Source organism: Mugil cephalus, chromosome 12 (assembly GCF_022458985.1).
Source record: "Mugil cephalus isolate CIBA_MC_2020 chromosome 12, CIBA_Mcephalus_1.1, whole genome shotgun sequence".
Taxonomy (NCBI): Eukaryota; Metazoa; Chordata; class Actinopteri; order Mugiliformes; family Mugilidae; genus Mugil; species Mugil cephalus.
The window spans coordinates 23,643,997-23,662,921 of record NC_061781.1 but is presented as its reverse complement, the minus strand read 5'-3'; the positions used below and the strand labels follow the sequence as shown (position 1 = coordinate 23,662,921).

General features: G+C 42.4%; 1 protein-coding gene and 1 long non-coding RNA gene across 2 annotated transcripts; both read left to right on the top strand.

The window, feature by feature from the left end:
- Positions 1 to 237: 237 nt before the first annotated feature.
- LOC125017949 lies at positions 238 to 1,569 on the top strand. Its single transcript, XR_007113903.1, has 3 exons — positions 238 to 627; positions 772 to 824; positions 900 to 1,569. It is a non-coding gene; the product is annotated as an uncharacterized LOC125017949 (long non-coding RNA).
- Positions 1,570 to 10,704: 9,135 nt separating this feature from the next.
- Positions 10,705 to 12,484, top strand: LOC125017704 (zona pellucida-like domain-containing protein 1). The gene has a single exon (XM_047601141.1). It carries the CDS (start codon positions 10,783 to 10,785, stop codon positions 11,941 to 11,943), a length of 1,161 nt encoding a protein of 386 aa, XP_047457097.1. The 5' UTR covers positions 10,705 to 10,782; the 3' UTR covers positions 11,944 to 12,484.
- Positions 12,485 to 18,925: the final 6,441 nt, after the last annotated feature.

Sequence of the window (18,925 nt, the reverse complement as noted above, 5' to 3'; positions counted from 1 at the left end):
GATCCTCCTCTGTTACAGAGTCAAGACTTTTCACCCTGACTCCTGAACGTCACTCAGTCCAGGCAGAAAGGAAAGGCAGCTTTTTGATCGGATGTTTGTTCTCAAATACAAATAACCCCCCAACTCCATAGCAACGACCCTCCATGATGGCAGCAGGATGCAGCCATGACAGACACAAAAACACTTTAGGAACAGCACAAGGTGTTGACCTGAATTCATTAGATCCCAAACTGATCAAGTGTCTGTCGGGTGCACGGGGACAAACCTGATCCACAGAGGTCATGGAAGTGACTAAGTATGAGCCATGAAGGCTGATCAGGACGACAGGACGACAGACGAGTAGCGTGCAGACGCTCACTAGGAGCATAGCAAGAGAGAAGACATTAGATAGGAAAGACGGTAGCAGCATCGTTACGTATTGTTTTTCAGGAAAGTGAATAAAAGTGGGGATGGCTTACACAGGGGGAAAGACAACCTCGACTGTTCCCGCTGCTTCCTCATCACCTCTGTAAGAGTAGAAGTATGTGTGTGTTTTATGGAGAGATCACGAACGAAACAGGGAACAGTTCGTCGTATCCTTTCCATCTCCCACCGCCTCAAACACCAGCCGGGGATTTTATCGCACGGGTGAGTAAAGATGATGGAGCGGCGGTTTAGCTTACGGACTCCGAGCGCCGCAGTCATCTGATACGAAGCTCCATCAGTGCACGTGCACGTGCACGCGCGCAGCTGATTGCCTTAACATCTGAAGTCCAGCTTTGGTTTTTACAGGCTTGGCTCGGCCGGCGGGATTCCTGAAATAGATATCTGGGAGCACCGACTGGGTGAGACTACAATGTCAAAGGCAATCTTTCAGAATCTCTGTTTTGCTTCAATTATCGAATCCGATTTCATTACAGGCAGATATATGAAAACGCTGGCGATGGGCGTGAGATGCTGAGACGTGGCTGTAAATCTGGAAAAGGAGTCGTCTTTAAACGGACTCTCGTCCTTCTGGGTTGTGTCTCTCCTTCATGTTTTCCTGTGACGGCTGTAAATCTATTATTGGGGCGTATTCATAGCTCTGGAGAATGTAAGTCCCGCGCATCGACAACAAGCTGACGGGCTCAGCTCGCCGCACAATAAAGCCCCCGTGTTTTCATCGGGCCCCGCGGTGCGACACTAAGTGGTGTCACTCACCAACACTCTGTCCGTTTAACAATGTCACAGTATCAGCTACAGCATCACACTGGAGTTATTTAATACGGCCACTGTGGTGACGCTGTGTCACCTCTTTGTGCGCTTTGCATTGTGATAGCTCGTCTCTTCCGCCTCCTCCTCCTCCTCCTCGTTCCTGTCCTGACAGCATCGCACCTCGCAGGCTGCTGCAGCTGTCACCTGCCTGATGGCTCTTTAAAATCACTCACTGATTGAAGAGAAACACCTGGAACCGACGACAGCAAAGGTACCAAAAATAACTCTCCGCACCAGCAGGTGGCAGTAGTCTGCATTCATCGTTAAAACCAGGAAACAGGAAGAGCTGCTATCAGCTGATACATATCCGGCTAATGTATTACTGGAGTGAGGGAGTCTGTGCGTGTGTGTGTGGGGTTTATCATTTGTTGTAATGTTTTATGTTTTTCTCTGTGTGAAGAACTTTCTGATGCATTTTGCATGAAGAGTGCTATATTAATAAAGTTTGTCTTTTTTTTATTGCATTTGAAATTAAACTTTTGCTGTATTTAACTTTATTTTCCAGTTTATTGACCTGTAGCGGAAGCAGTACGTAAATATGGATTAAGGGGGCGACTGGGACCAGATTAGATTTCTGGTGGAGAACACTCTAGATGATCCTGCTCCAGATGATTGTGTTGTTGTAAAATACTTGTGAATGTTTGCAGCCTTCTGTTGGTGCCATCTCGACCTTGTACTCTGTTTCCTAAGCAGCCGGTGGTAGTGATCTCTGTCCCTGATCAAACATGCTGCAATCATCTGAAAAATCGCAGACAGAGGTCCAACTAGTGGCAAAGGTGCATGAAAGACACAAATCTAGTGTCAGAAACACTCACCAGTGCTGGTGTATCACCGCCCTTATGTGTACGGCTGCAAAGGTCAGTGTACAGGAAAGTTCAGTGTTTAGTATTAGTTCAATTCTGAACAGTTAGACCCTAAAATTAAAAAAGCATAATCATCCATATTCCATTTTATCTGAAGCCCATTGAACCTCCTGAGACCCTGCGTCCTCATATGGGGACATTAAGTTTTAAGTTCATTTAAACTTTTATCGTCATAACTAGATACTAGTTGGAGTAAAAACATGTCAGTGATACAAAACCTTATAGTTACGAGCTGTAACTTCGCTAATTAGCAAATGACAGACATGAAAATGAACAGTTTTATATTTTGTTACATATCAGTGACTTTATTAAAATAGTGAGTGAAATAATCCACACATGACGACATATTTTGTTTCCAAAAACTACTTCTTCTTCGAAGACGATGCTTAGTTTTTATCCTTCTTAGGTCCTAACAATCCCAAAAAAAAGAGAAATGAACAAAAGCTATTATTAATCTGTTGTCATTGTCACTGTTTAGCCTTTTTTTTTTTTTTTTTTCAGACAAATGCACCTGCAATTGTGGTCAGGTGCTGGATGCCAGACCCTTTGGATCCAACCTGCATGATGAACAATGAAGAGCAGATGTTTGCTAATTAATACCTGATCTTTATTATATATATATATATATATATATATATATGTATATATATATATATATATATATATATATATATATACACATATATTAGCTTTAATTTAACCAGGTTTCTTCCATTTCTCCATCTCTTTTACAAGGGAGACCTGGCCACGAGTGGCATCGACACAGTTTTAACAAGAATTAACATAAAACCACAGAGTTGCGTAACATAATGACATAATCATTTTTAAATTAGGCTGCTAAGTTTGAAGTTTGAGACGAGAACAAATGGCAGAATTCATGTGTATAAATGAGACAAACTCTAACATCATTCCCTCCACAGACGTCTGCACAGATCCCGGTCCACTGACGCTTCAGGGCATCTGTTAAATAACATTACTGTGCTCGCAGAATGCGCCCGAAACAAAGTGCAAAGTCTCAGTTAATCTGTTCTCTGGATCCACTGGCTCAGCAGCCACGATAAGAGCTTCACAATAGACTCACAATAGAGTCACTGTCTCATCTGCCAGCACAAAGACTCACAACGGCACAGCTGCACTCACGGCCTTAACAGGGCTGACTCACACTAAACACACACACACACACATGCCCAGACTTCATTCACCCAGCTGCAGAATTTACCACTGAACAAACACTTATTTCACCTGGACCCAAAAGTATTGATCGCATTAACGTGAGGGTGTGAAGACAAACATGCCTGGGAAAACATAAAAAAAAAAAAAAAAACGACTAAACAACTCCGACGTGCTTTCACTGCACACGCCGCCTTTTCGTTTCTGCGGCCGTGCATGCGAACACACCATGCAACATTGATTACCCTCGCCGCATTAAAGCCAGACACCGAGCCCCGAGCTCCACGGCATCCAGAAGCGACACCTTAGCCCGGGATTTAATTTTGTGTGGCGGCGGGCGTTAGAAAAACACATGATGTAGCCAGTTGTTTTGGAGGGCAAACGGAGCAGCCATCATAAAGGCCCCCGGTTTTTTATTAGCTGTTGCTTGATTTGTTCCTGCAGCCTGCAGAGCGAGCCGCTAAATCAATGCGTCCAGCTGTTCTCCGAGCTCGCCGGGGCTCTCTGGGCGCGCAGCAGGTGTATGGCCCCGCTCGGCCCAGTCACACACACCCGCTCACATAACAAATAATAACGGCCTCCACACACACGGCCCATCCATCACTGTTATGGCCCCGGCCCGGGAGACCGGCGCTCACACACTCGTGCACACTGGGGGGACTGCAAGTGTGTGTGTGTGTGTGTGTGTGTGTGTGTGTGTAGCACTGAGCACAGTTGTGGAAACACAGTGACAGGAATTCCTGCACATATACTACACGTTACACGCACACACATGTTTGTGTTCTCGTTACTTGTGAGGACCCTTGTTTGACTTTCTAGGTCCTGACTTGTACCTTTAACCGATGCATGTTTAAACACCTTGACAAGTAAAGAAAAAACATTTCTTCTACGTGGACTTGCCAGTTCATTAGGTACACAACTCAACAACAAACGCATTGTAAAACGCGGCATGGAAAACTGGCCGTCATGGGTTGGATTTAATGGTGTTTAAAACTCTCAGACACGTGACGTGCGCAAATCCAAATTTAGATAAACACACTTACAGCACACCTGCCACTTTATTAGGTACACTAGTGAAAACCAATGCATTCCAGTACAAGAGCCCTGAACTAAATCTCAGCTTCATACGGTTTAAAATAACTGAGACCTGTTGATCCAACTGTGTTTTCATGGTACCGGCTGTGGTTTGGTTTGAATTACATCATGTTGTACCGACACTTGTTTCTATTATTTTGGTGACCTCATCATTTAGTCAGTGGGCTATTCATCAGTGGGCATATCATCCTCCCCATCCCTCCATTCTCGCCTTTCCTGAACCTTTTTCATCCCTTTTCACTTCACGCCCTCTCTATCCTTTTCATCCCTCCATCCATTTATCTCACATCCTGTCCACCAGTAAATTATTTGCATCAATTAAGGTGTTATCTTTGTTAGTGATTAATATGCATGTATGTTAGGTGAAAGAGCTCAATCACAGTTTTATCACACACACATTAAACAAAAGCAAAATTAAGTTCCAGCACAGGAACGATCAGTGAAAGCATTAAACTTTTCAAGATGTTCAGGCAGCTAATGTGATAATAATCCCAGTGTCCACATATGAGGACAGTATTGTTGTTTTTTCCAAAAAACTGCTTAGTTTTTATACTTCTTACGTCCTTCTGATCCCAAATACATCGGAGAAATTAAAAAGGCACAGCAAATAAAAGCAGTTTTTACCAAAATCAATACAATTCATTGGAACGTAAATGGTAATTACTTTGGGTTTTTGAGATGTAATTGCATAAATAGTCGGGGAGGATACATGTGTGACTTAAAGCTGGTGGAGACACAAATAATGACACAGTGTAACACAGCAACATGCATGAGCCTGAGACCTGAGAGACACACACACACTTCCACGACATCTACTCTGGGGTGTGATCGATCATAGAAGGTCAACGAAGGTCTGAAGACGATGAAGACAAATGTTCCATGTGCTTCTGTCACCGAACTGTCAATGTGAACCACCATTAACCAGGAAATGACATTCACACTATCACAGTTGTGTTACGGTGAAAGGATGGATTTCAGAAACCCGTGCAAATAAAACCAAAACTAACAGAGGTGAGTAAGAAAACCTAACTCGCCAGCAGCTACAAACGCAACAGCTGGACTGCGACGAGGCCTAAAAACCTATCAGTCGCCCGAACAGCGAGGTTCCACATCTGGTGTAACTCAAAACTCTGAGAGGAGGAGGAGGAGGAGGAGGAGGAGGAGGAGGTGATTCAGCAGGTGATGGCAGCGAACTTCACTAAGGAGTGAAAGTTAGAGGAGAAGGGGAAAGGAAAAGAAAAGAGGGCCGAGGAGAAGGAGAGCTAAGGGGACGAGGGGAAGGCGAGATGAGAGATGAGGAAATGAAACGAGGACGGGAAAACGAGAGGAGATGAGTTGAATGAGAAGCAGGAGAAAAGGAAAAGGAGAGACGTTTCAGTGGAAGGTGGAGCACGAGGAGACGATATGAACTGTTTCCAGAGTTATTGCTCTTTATGAAAACTGTGGACACACTGAGCCTCCGTCCCACCCAACCAGGAGCTCTCTGGGGCGGAGGGCAGTCGACACTACGTCAAATTCAATGACATTTTATAACTGTGCAGGAATGTACAGCATGTATGTGTGTGTGTGTGTGTGTGTGTGCGACCGAGCAGCAGAAAAAAGCAACTGCCCCGTGGACGAGGACATATCTGCTCCAGTCCTTTAACAGCTGGTCCCTGCAGTTGCCCTTTTTCCACACATGAAAGGGCAGTTGTGTGTCTGTGTGTACGCGAGACATGAAAGAGAAAGGCAGCAACAGGCATCACGGGGAAATATTCAGTGCCTTGTAAATCAGCGCTGCACGATGCATGCCTGTAACACAGCAGTTTGTGTGTCTGTGTGTGTGTGTGTGTGTGTTGGAGGGGGATGCATGTCTATTTTCAAGCAGCTTTAACATCGGCTCGTACGTACATTGTACACATTACGTATAGAGGGAGTGGCAGTCAGAAGTTTTATATTACACAATCACACAGTTAAAACTGAAATATTGTACTTTATTTATTTAATCAAGGTAAAATCGATTGGAAATGTACGTGAACCTTTGTTTTTAGTGTCGGCTGTGACCCCTTTGTGCAGCAACCAAACACTACTTCTTCTGGTCGGTCCACTGTATTTATACTGACTGTTCCAAAACATTAATTTTGTTCTTCTTAACCTCCTGAGACCTGGCGTCCTCATATGGGGACGTTACATTTTAGGTTTGTTGCAGCTTATTCTGCTTCATTTAGACCTGTTGTCCTCATAAGGGGACACTTTTGACTTGTTAGAGAAGAGTCCATACACTTGTTTAGTACTGGAGTACTCGTTTGAGGACTTACGGTGTTTCCATTTTTGTATATTCATGTATTGTTCATATTGGTGACTTAAAGTATAATAAACACTGAAACAATCCCTGTGTCCACAAAATTTCTTTCAAAAACTACTTCTTATATTAAAGAAATTAAGATGCATTCCAAATAAAGGCTCAGGTCTCAGGAGGTTAAACTGTTCTTACATAGATATAGACTTAAGGTCATCGTCTTACAGCGTGACCCAGTTTCTCTTAAGATTCAGCTCAAGGATATTTTCTTTTAGAATTTCCTGCAAAGCAAATTCAACCAAATTAAACATGAGACCCTGATGATTTTTCTCCTCCATTATGTCTGACATCTATGTCCATCTATGTCCATCACATTCAATGTCTGATGTCACAAGTTGTCTATTTGAGCACTTTCTTGTCCTGTTGTGTTGAATACATGCACAGTCAAAGGAAATTAAACTCTCTTCTCAAGTTTAAAGCCTAAATCTTTTTGGAAATCAGTAGCTTTGTCTTTGCCACTCATGTCATGGCAGCACACAATGTTTAGCACTGTTAGTGTTTGTTGCCTAAATGAATTTATTACCAAATTATGTGTAGAGTGTAAAGGGAATTACTAATTGAATTACATTACATCAATTACATTACAAATCTAGGGGGTCACTCGAAACCAGTGCTAACAACCACACGACCAGGTCACATATTTTAAGCTTCAGTTTTAATTAACAGTCTACACTCTGTCTTTGCACTATCAAGCACATTAAAATGTGTCCAGACTTAACTCGTTCATTCATTTTCCTTACCCTTTCTAAAGCACATAGTTTCTCTCTCCCTCCAGTTTGGAATAAAAAATAAAATAAACTTATCGGCTCCCAGTGAGGTGAACCGACTCCGGCCGTTAGTGTCAAAGAACCGACTCTTAGATCCGGCTCATTCACGAGTTTTATGGAGAAACTAACTAAGCACTTACCCTGGTACATGTGCTGACACATGCTCAACTTTCTGCAGAATGTTGGTTTCCCATATGTAAAATATGTGCATCCATTGGCATCTAATATTTGGCTGCACAGCAAAGTAATTCAGACCATTGATTCGTATCCTGTTAGTTTTCTATGCATGTGGAGACCTCGGAAACTTCCTGAACGTGAGACCAACATAGAGGTTAACGATGAGCACAAATGTCTTCAGTTGACCCTTCACAGATCTGAAACCCACTCTCCTGTAATGCTCCCGCTTTCTGGCAGTAAAGCTTCTTTGCATTGTTGCATTGATGCCCTTGTGAAAAGACTGAAAGGAGTTCTGGTTTCAACGCAGAGGTTGGCGACGTCTCAAATTACCAGTAAGGAAAGTTGAGTGTATTGTCAGTGGTGTCTTGACCTCGTTGGAGTTTATGGTGAATATATAGCTGTGTTCAGTGATCAGTGCCTTTATTAGCACAGAAATACATGAAGCTGACGTGCAACATGTGTTTACGACACAGTCGACCAGAGAGCGATCTTTGGAGGCGACGTGACCGCTCCCTCGTGTTCAGGCGTTTATGCAGTTCTTCCAAACAACTGTATTTTCCAGCATGTTGCGCTATTAAACATACGGCGCGTTGCACCTCTTGAGCATTAACAGCATTTCATATGTGGCATTTAATTTCCTTAGCATAACAGTTGGGTGTTGGTTCAGCTTCTATGGCGGCTCGCTTTACAGGGTGATATATTATCTGGTGTGAAGCAGGTCAGCGCCTATAATGGCTGAGCAGCAGAGGAGGAAATGATTGCCAAAAAAAAAGAAGCATAATATAGTATAGTTTATATAATAGTTTATACAACAACTAATAGAAAGGTACATATCAGAAATAAAAAGCGAAATCCACAGAAATGACCAACAACCTCTTGTGTTCTGAGATCTGCTTTAGTTTTAAGGGACGTGAACACCTAAATTAGCAAAGTTGGATAAAATTAAATATGAAAAGATATTTAAAGACATTTAAAACAGAAGTTGTTGTCACAGCAACTGATTGACAACCACATCCTTTCACTTCCTCTGTCTCTACAGCTCTCGTCGCCTCGCCGCTGCTAGACGCTAGACAAAATAACCCACAAGGCCCAATCATAACAGAGGGTCGTCTGGTCGCGACCTGCACAGTAAAAGAGTGACAGAGGGTATGTATTTCACCCCCCCAAACACAATTCCCACCTCGTTTTTCTCCTCTCTCCGCGTTTCCGCCTCTGCGACTCCTCAACGCCCGTGGACCCTCCGGCCGATTCGGAGGCTCAGACCAAATCAATCAGTCAAGAGGTTTTAATGGCGCAGCTAGAGCGGAGGTGGAGCAGGTGACCCTCTCTAACCGCACCCGTGACCCCGACACCCCCCCACCCCCCCACCCAAACACCGCCTCAACGGTCCCCCAATAAATCCACGGTGGGACTTCGGCCGAGTCTGTTTTTCGTCTCTGCTCCCGCTTCCTGTCTCATGTCGTCGCCACAAACACGAGGATCTGATGGGACGCGAGGCGTGTGCATCAGCATCAGCATGTGTTCATAAAATATCTATGGATCTTTATATTTACTTCACGTGTGTTGTCAAATTGATGAAGAGATTTTATTCATTTTAATTGTGTTTTTATGCATGTGTTTTTTAAGCTGACGTGCACTGACTTCTCTTGGTCACCATCAAATACAGTTTTTCTTTGCAATTTTTATGACTGAAAGACCATCAAATATCAAACACCAAGCTGTTACATGTTAAACTGAGATGGTAGGAAATCTCAGTGTCCCACCTGCTTGTGCTTGCACAAAGGTGGAAAGTATCCTATTGTTGCAGGGATATATATAAAAAACTGGGTCATAAAGGATATTTTACTCATGGTAAAGTCATGCCAGGTTCCTTTGTGCCTTTCTGCAGCCATGTGAATGAAGCGCATGTATAATCCATAGTGGTTGTCTTGTAACATGCGTTTAAAGATGTGAAGTAACAGTCCAAGAATTGATTACAAAAGCGTCTTTTATGTTCTTTCTAAAGTGTATTAATAATCTTGACAGAAATACAAATGCACTCTATCTCCATTTACGTCTTGATGTTTCTTGGTGATGTACTGGTTTGATTTTTACCTGCCAGTAGCATTGTCTAGCAGGTTTATGTACATTTAGTTTATTTGATTGTCACACATGACATTGGAGTTCACTGTTGTTGCACTTAACCGCTACCTGTTCTCCATCAGAATTTGTGTCCTTGTCTCCGCTGACACTGCTCGGGTTCAGTTACCTGTATAATACGCTGCAGGATCAGTTTATCCTTTCATCGCAAGCCTCTGAATTTATGCCAGCAACAATAGTTGACCAATATATACCGTGCAACAACACAATAGACTGCTACACTTGCCATATGTGACCTTAATATACTTTCCATACTTAACCTGGGCGTTTTTTTATAATAAAAAAAATAATATAAGTGACATTTGAGTCTGACAATCTCACTTACATCAAAAAGAAAGAAACATCCAGTGGTTACCAAAGAGTCAAGAAAAACGATAAAAAAAAAAAAAAAACTTTTGGCTGATTTCTAGTCCCTCATCAAGATTCATAAAGTTCACCACTTTTATCTCGTTAAATTTAATTTCACATGTTCTTTATGACTGGTAATGTCAGAGTAATGTTGAGATACATAAGGACTACGTGCTCCATTGGATTCAAACTGGGTCACCACTGAAGCTGCCGGGGCTCAAACCACACAGAAGAACCCTCCACAGCATTGTTGTTTGTGGTATTCGGTGATTCACCTTATACCGTGTTATGTTCACTTACTTCATGGAGGTCTAGTAATAGGGATCCTGGAAAACTATATTTTAAACATAGACAACAAAGGACCAAGCCCATTGTCCCTGTACTGAAGGTAGCAAGATGCTTCAAGTTTCAGTGGTTGCCCTTAGGATATGGTCCAGACTGGATCTCTCCTACTCTATACAATGCAGTTGTTCACTAAAAGCAAGGTGTTTGACCCTGTTTTGGACCAATCCCAGAGGATACTCTTACCTATAAAGACCCCTCAACACAACTCAGAGACATCAAACAAGCTGAGGAGACCTTCGCACGTTCAAGTTAAGTCAAGGTTTTTGCACAAACCCCAACGCGTCCGAGGCAAAGCTGAAGAACAACGATGAAGATTCTTTTACTTTTACTCTCCTTGATAGCGAGAAGTAGTCAGCTGACGCTGAACGAGTGTGGGACGGAGGCGAGGCGGCCACAGATCACCGACATTGCAGTCGAGTGTGGTACTTCATCCATTGGTCTGGCCATTCAGATCTGCCCGGTCGTCTACACTGGCTACAACGAGACTCTCCTGATCCTGAATCATATGTTGGACACAGAATGTAGAGCAACTCTTGACGAATCCGTGTCTCCTCCTGTTGCTCGCTTTAACTTCCCGCTGAACATGACCCACGCCTGTGGAAGCACATTCAGGACCACCAGCGCCGCGGGGACAGGTATATTCTCTGACTTCTCCAACATCCAGACGGTGAACATCAGCGGCATTATCCGATCCGTCGACCCTACCACGGGCACGATCACCTACAACGCAGAGTTGAAGTACTACTACTCCTGCGCCTATCCCCTAGAATATCTGGTCAACAACACTCAGATTGATGTGTCATCCTCCTCAGTTTCAGTCCAGGACAACAATGGAAGTTTCATCAGCACTTTGAGCATGGAGCTGTTCAGCGATGCCAACTTCACTGTTCCCATGAAGATTCCAGACTTGGGGATCGAGCTGAGGACAGACGTGTACGTCGAGGTCAAGGCCACCAACTTGACGGGCCAGTACCACGTCCTGTTGGACCGGTGCTACGCCTCCATCTCCCCTTTCCCTTCCAACTCCAGCTACTTCAACCTGTTCGTCCCCTGCTCCAAGGACCAGTTCACCACCATGATCGAGAACGGAGAGAGCCAGAGCGCCCGCTTCAAGTTCCCGGCCTTCCGCTTCATCGAGCAGCAGAACGAGACCGTGTCCACCTACTACCTCCACTGCATCACCCGTCTGTGCGAGAAGAGCAGCTGCAGCACCTTCAAGCAGTGCAGCAACCGGAGGAAGAGGAACACCGTCGACACGACTTCGGTGGGTATAACCAAGACTTACACCATCACCTCTCCGGAGATCATCACCAAAGCCGAGAGCAATGAGTCCAAGGAGGAGCCCTACGTCGCGGAAGATGAAGACAACTCCAACGTCGGGCTCAGCGTGGCGGTCGGTGTCCTCGCCTTTGCTTGCGTAGTCGCCATTACTGTCGCAGCCATGTTATACAAAAAGCTCAAGAACTAAGGAGGCCTCAATGAGCTGGAGATGCAGAATATTTTTGAGGTATTCTGTATCTAGCAGAAAGTAGTTTGGAAAGGGGCAGATCTTTAGAGGATTCAGTAGGTTGTGTTAGCTTTGAAGGTTACTTATTTTCCACAAGTGCAAATAAAAGCTATAAGTTTTAATGCATGTCTGCACTTTATACGCTTTGAAATGGTGGTGGAAAAATGGTAACTGTGGGGGTAATGGCAATTAAATGTTACAGAAACCTTGATCTTTTCTTGTGGCAAGTCAGATATGTGGGGTGCTTTGAAAGCGAAGTCAAAGTACCTTTCAAAGTGTTACGTGTCTAATTTATTGAATTCATTTGAGCAACTTTGACACAATCAGGAAAAAATAAATGACCTGATTCCAGAGTATATGTGCGTCTTCTGCTCTAATTCACCTTCTAAAGACCTAATCATCAACTCATTATAAAAATCACATCGACTGTAGATCCTAATTTTGACTTTGTAATGAATTTCTCTACGTTACCTTTGCTGTATGAAATAAAATCAAGAAAAAGTGTCAGTGTTTTTCATTGTTGTCATGAATGCTTTACATGAACAGCATCGGTAGCAGAGGGCAGTCAAATTCATGAAAGTCAGAGAATATGTAGAAAATATATATAGAGATATTTAAATAAGTGAGTAAAAAAGTGTGTTATTACGTGTTGGAAAAAATCCTTTGCAGTGGATCCAGTTATTACACTATGATGCATTTATTTGGTTTCAGTAGTGGTAAAGAGCTGCAGCTTGAGTCACAACAGACAAACATATTCAGCCTCAGATGAACCTGCTTGCCTTTGACTTTGGTAAGAAACAACATTATGCGGAGGAAACACAGGTAAGAATATAAAAAGTGCAAATATTAACTCGAAATCTAATGGGGAAGCTGATCCCTTTAGGCAAGACCTGGAAATGTAGACAGAAGATGACAAGGATACAGCGTGCTAAATACAAGGACAAGGGAACAGAATGATATAACTACTAATAAATAAATAAAACAGTAAAGTAGAATTCAAAGTAGAATATGACGATACAAGAGCGTTCTTGTATATCAATCTCTTTAACGTCTCCAGAGTTGCCCCCCACCCTTCCCTGGGCCTCGCGCCCCATAAGGCCAGTGTACATGTCAGAGGAGGAAGCTGCCTGACTGTGTGAGTACACAGGGCAGTATATCTCTGACCCCACTGGGCCACAACTGCCCCATCGCTCTATGATGTGCTCCAGAAATGGAGGCTGATGTATGGGACGAAGATGCTGAGCTCCCACATGGGGGAAATTTGACCCCGAGATAAAACACTTTTACTAACGTTTGGTCTCTCTCTGGCAGGTAGTTTCCTGCTTTCAGGAAATTGCTAAATTAATTTAAAGAATAAACAATATGAAACGTAAGAATACATAAAGTTAAATTACTCCAAGGAATATTTAAATAGTGGTGATGCACTGAAAGTACCTCAGAACTTTTAAATGTCACATTACGCTACTAAAAATCTTCAGTTAACACGTTTAACGGGTAGGATCGCAGAACTGAAGAAGCTAGCTGCTGGTTAACATCCCAGTATTTGTATTTTTGGTTTCTGTACCTAATTTTGCCATTAGCGACAACAGTATGGGGAAGAATTACTCCATATGAAGGCTTCAAGTTAAAGTTATGTATAATTAACCCTCAGGCATCTGTTTAATTTACCACCTCCTTGTAACCTTAGCAAAAAAAAACAAAAAAAACGTCTATGTTCAAAACTGCTATAAAAACTAAACAGATTTTTTTCTGTTGTTTTCTGCATAGTCTGTTAAACCACTTCAGCACTTTACAAAACTATCAAAAATGTAATCATTTTGGAGATTTCAATCATTTAAATGGCAATTTGTTTACTTAAAGTCACTGTTTTACAAAATAAAAAAAGTTTGCTATTTTCTATAAAACTCATTTTGGGTGGAATCAGATTTCAAATATAAGTCCCATTGACTTCCATTATAACCACATTTTTTAATCTTTCACCTATGACACAATAAAATCATTCATAATCATCATTAGGGCCGTCTTCCTAGAGCCACTCACCCTCCATCACTTTGTCGATTCTTTAATTAGCTGAGAGTTAGTGGAAGTCAGGCGCTGCCAAGATGGCGATGGACAAGCTTCAAAACTACCATTCATGAATCCTATGGGTGAATTCACGTATGGTTCATTCTTGCGTTAGAAAGATTTTATGACTTCGCACATTACACTAGGAGCATATTTTAGATTGTATTTTGTGTATAGTGTTTCTGTGTTTTGTGTGCAGTGTTTGTAGCGTGACGTCATTTTATTTTGGGACTACAGATGGAAATTAGCTGTTTTGCTAAATCTGATGCACACATTTATCCACGTCTTTGACACTGATGAATGGATGTGCATATTATCCATATTAAACCTAATTAAAAAAGAGAAAAAAATCTTGGAACTTCTGCAAGAAAAATGAGGAAAATCATTTCAGAAAGAGAGAATGTGACAGATGTGTTCACATGTTAAATCAAAGATGGTTACTGTGATGAGTCCAAAGTTTAGAATATATTCTGGGTTATATATTGATTCCATTTCAGTTGTTTATTTGGTCTATGCTTTAATTTCAGAGTAAAATGGGACATTTAAACTTCAAACATTTCAATAAAAGAAAGAAATATTGTTGTGTATGTGGTGGCAAAATGCAACCAAAAGTGCATCGAGCACATTGAGCTGCCTGGTGTTGCATTCATCTGGATCTCCAAGAGTCATTTGTAAATATGATACAGTAAAACTCAGGTCCATAGAGAAGTCACCCAGTGCCATAGAGCTGTAAATGATGGGTTGGTCACTGCCTTTCAAAAATCTGTTGGATAAAAATGAGATGGAAAACAGAGAGTTTCATGAGAAACATTTGGCACCGTTAAACAGACTTTACTGTAAGTCTGCCCACACATGTGGGTTACTTTCACACAGCACATGGAGCGATTTATGCACGGGTTTCATACTAAAACCCCAAACCTGATCAGATCATTATTTGCTGTACAGAGGGGCAAATCTGGAACCGAACCATTTCCCAGAGTCATGCTGGATTTGATCTATGGCAGTTTAGCACCAACGAGGTTTGGCAAGGAAACGATAAGAGAGGAGAGCAAGAGGAAGACGGAGGGAGACGGAGAGAGGGGCAGGAGGAAGGAGGCCCTGCTTTTTGATTGGTCTCCTGTGGTTAGGTATAATATATTCTGTGAGATTTATTCTCTGAGGCTTTGTTCGGAGGAGTTTAGTTTACTGGGAAGTCAATTTGTCTGCTCGACCGTCCCTGACTCCAGCTGGCATGTGCACGTATGTATGTTGCAGATTGAATTTCATTCACCGTGTGGAATTTAAGTCCGATCTCAAAGGCAGAAAATCTCATTGGCTGAGTTAAATTTCAAAGAGGTTTTTTTTTTTTTTTTTTTTCCGAGAGAGAAGGAATATTTAATAACAAAGCACAGTGCACATTCTGAAAAGAAAAAGGAGTTTAGGTTTCTTGTGTATAATGAGGCCGTGCTTCCAGTTTCAAACAGCCTGATCTTCATTGCACGACTGTATGTTCAATTATATCAAGGTTTACAGTCGCACAACTTTCACCTGTAGCCTCCACCTCTGCTAATCGTCCACCTCTTTAGCCATTTTTTTAATTAGCTGCTAGTCAGAACTGGTTAGTTCATGAATCACCAAGTTTAAACATTTTAATGTTCTTATACTGAGTGAAACTCCATTATCCTGGATCCCTCCTAAGTTCACAAGACTTAACTCCAGTCAGTGAATCTAATAACTAATAAATTAAACATAACAAAGCGTTTATTAAGAGGCAATAAACCATTAGTGTGGTTTATTTAGTTGTTCTTCTGCATTTAACATGTTTTAAATTATAATGGATTAATGAGACAGCCACGTCTCAAGTGAGTCAAGTAAACTGGATCATTATAGTGAATGTCTCAGAGTAAAAAGAGTCCATAAAATGAACAGACCAGGACCAACACGCTGAGCTCCAAAACCACTCATCTATGGGCGACGTCTGCAGCCTTTATATCTGACCAGAGCTTTGTCTTCCGTGACTTATCAAAATCATCTTTCAACGTGGGTATTTTTTAAATTAACCTGCCATTCAGATATTTCAGTGCTTCTTTGTGAGTAATGATGTTTAAATGCGCCAAGTCAGAGAAAACCAAGTCTCCGTGCAGACGAGTTCTTGGAAAACAGTGATTATTTGTGTTCAGATTACTTCAAGTGATTTATTGGTGATTTATGATTTTTTCCTGGATGAAGATATGAAAATAAATCAATCAGACTGTATTTGTAAAGCACTTTTCATACAAAGAAATAGCACAAAGTGCTGTATGCAATAATCCCACCGGTACCTGTAGAAAACCTAAGAACTGTGGAAACACCATCGTAGGAGAGGAAACACCAGAGACTGGATAAAAACAACACCATAAAAAAAAATAAAGAAATTTAAATAGCAAATGAGTAAATAAATGGAGAGTTAACATTAGAGCTCGCCTTTAAAAATATCAGCAAAGCCTGTAATGAAATGAGAAACCACTGGGCTTTCTCAGAATGTCATTGCAGATATTTTATATCAGTGTTACGTATCCTACGTTGGCCTGTAACGGCCTCGCGGTGCCGATGTGATGAGAATGAGCGGCCTTGAGCAGCGGTAGTGAGATGATAGCTGAGCCCGCGGTATGCTAAACGTATTATGTGAGTTTATGACAAAGCAGCGGGAGGCGGGCAGGCTGGAAGACAGAGGAAACAGGAGGAGGAAGACCTCCTGTCCATAAACACACGAGTGTGCGTGCATTCGTCCGCGTGGGAAAAAACTGCAAACTTACAAGAACTACTTTGTCTGATGCAGCTTTGTAAATTTTTTTACTATTTTTGTTAATTTCTCCACCTTGCTTCACGTCACTCTGTGATTTTTTGTTATTAAATATCATCTGCTGTTGCGGTAAATTGGAAAAGTTTAAATTCAGGCGTTCAGTTTCGGGTCCATAAATCTGGTCTTCCCCACAGAGAGGGATGAAAGTGCCTCCTATGGAGCTGGCATGGACTGACAGTGGGAGTCTCATATATCACATCAACAGCACATAGATAACCTGTAAGTTAGAGATGGACAACGTTACAACTCTCTCCATGTTTTCATAGGTCTCTGTCACTCTTCTAGTCCCCAAATGTACTCCCCCTCGTCTCTCCGGCCTTTGGACCAAGGATACGCTGCATTAACAGCTTTGTCAGATGTATCCCTGGACTTCCACAGAGTCTGTTAAAAAAGTACTGAAATAAGGTTTGTCTTTGCACTGTGTCACATTCATGCACTGTTGTCTGCACCATTTGCACTGTTTTGTATTGTCTGCATAAACTTGCACACGTACATTTTATGCTCAATACAAGGGACTGAGCATAAAGTAAAGACTTCATGGGTTTTTATGGTCATTTCAACCGTATATGGCAGGTGCAGACCTTCCTCCAGGACCATGGAGAAACATGGAGACATAGAACTAAGAACAGTGTGTGTGTGTGTGTGTGTGCAAGCTTATGCACATGCAAACTTTATGCTCAGTTCCTTGTACTGTTCTTGTTTCTCCACGGTCCTGGAGGAATGTCTGCACCTGCCATATATGGTTGAAATGACCATAAAAAAACCTCTTTGACCTTTGATCTCTGTCCAGTAAAACCACAGTCTGATCTGCAGGATTCAGATGCAGCTCGACGGGTAAGAATGAAAGACGAGCAAAGCGGTACAATGCTGGGCTCAGCTCTATGCTAACATGCTAAATTAAGCTGGTGAAAAATGGTAAACGTCTCTGACAAAATCCAGTGAATGGAGAGACGAAACATCCAATTCAACATTTGGTGTGACCACCTTGTACCTTCCAGACAGAATCAGTTCTTCTACTTGGACACAGTTCCTGAAGGAACTCGGCTGGTTTTATTCTTCCAAACATCTCAGAGAACTAACCACAGATCTTCCTCAAATCCTTCTGTCTCTTCATATAATCCCAGACACACTCCATGATGTTGAGATCAGGGCTCTGTGGGGTTCATGCCATCACTTCCAAGACTTCTTCTTCTTCTTTCCTCTGAACATAGTTCTTAATGATCTTGTCTGGATGTTTGGGCTCTTTGTCCTGCTGCAGAATAAATGTGGGTCCAGTCCTCCTCCTCCCTGATGGTGTTGATGATGGATCAGTATCTGCCTGTATCTCTCAGCATTGAGGACCATTAATCCAACTCCATTTGTAGAAATGCAGCCCCAAACTTACAAGGAGCCTCCACCATGCTTCACTGTCGCCTGCAGACACTCATTATCATATCTCTCTCCAGCCCTTTAGTGAACAAACTGCCTTCTGCTACAGACTCATCAGACCAGATCACCGGCTGCCATGTTTCTGAGCCCAGTTCCTTTGTCTTGATGCATAGTTGAGTCTCTTGGTCTTGTTTCCATGTCAGAGGGATGGATTTTTGGCTGCAACTCTTCCATGAAGACCACTGGTGTCCAGACTTTTCCAGACAGTAGATGGGTGAACCTGGGTCCCACTGGTTTCTGACAGTTCTGAGCTGATGTCTCTGCTGGATTTGTTCTGATATCGAAGGGAAATACGCTTGATGTGTTTTTCATCTGCTGCACTAAGTTTTCTTGGCCGACCACTGCGTCTACGATCCTACAAAATCCCTGACTTTGGGAAAGTGTAAAAGGGTAGTGACACCAAATATTGATGCACATCGCTATATAACGCACAGCTCACAAGAAAATCCAGAATATATCAATGCATCAAACCCACATGGGAATGACTGAGCCGAGCTGTGAGCTGCTCTCAGTGTCTCTGTGTTTGTTGTGATGCCAGGTTATGAAGTGTCCTTCCAATGTGAAGAGAGGTTTATGGTTTGATCAACAGCTGAATGTGGCATCAAGTGTTTTGGATCTGAAAGACTTTTT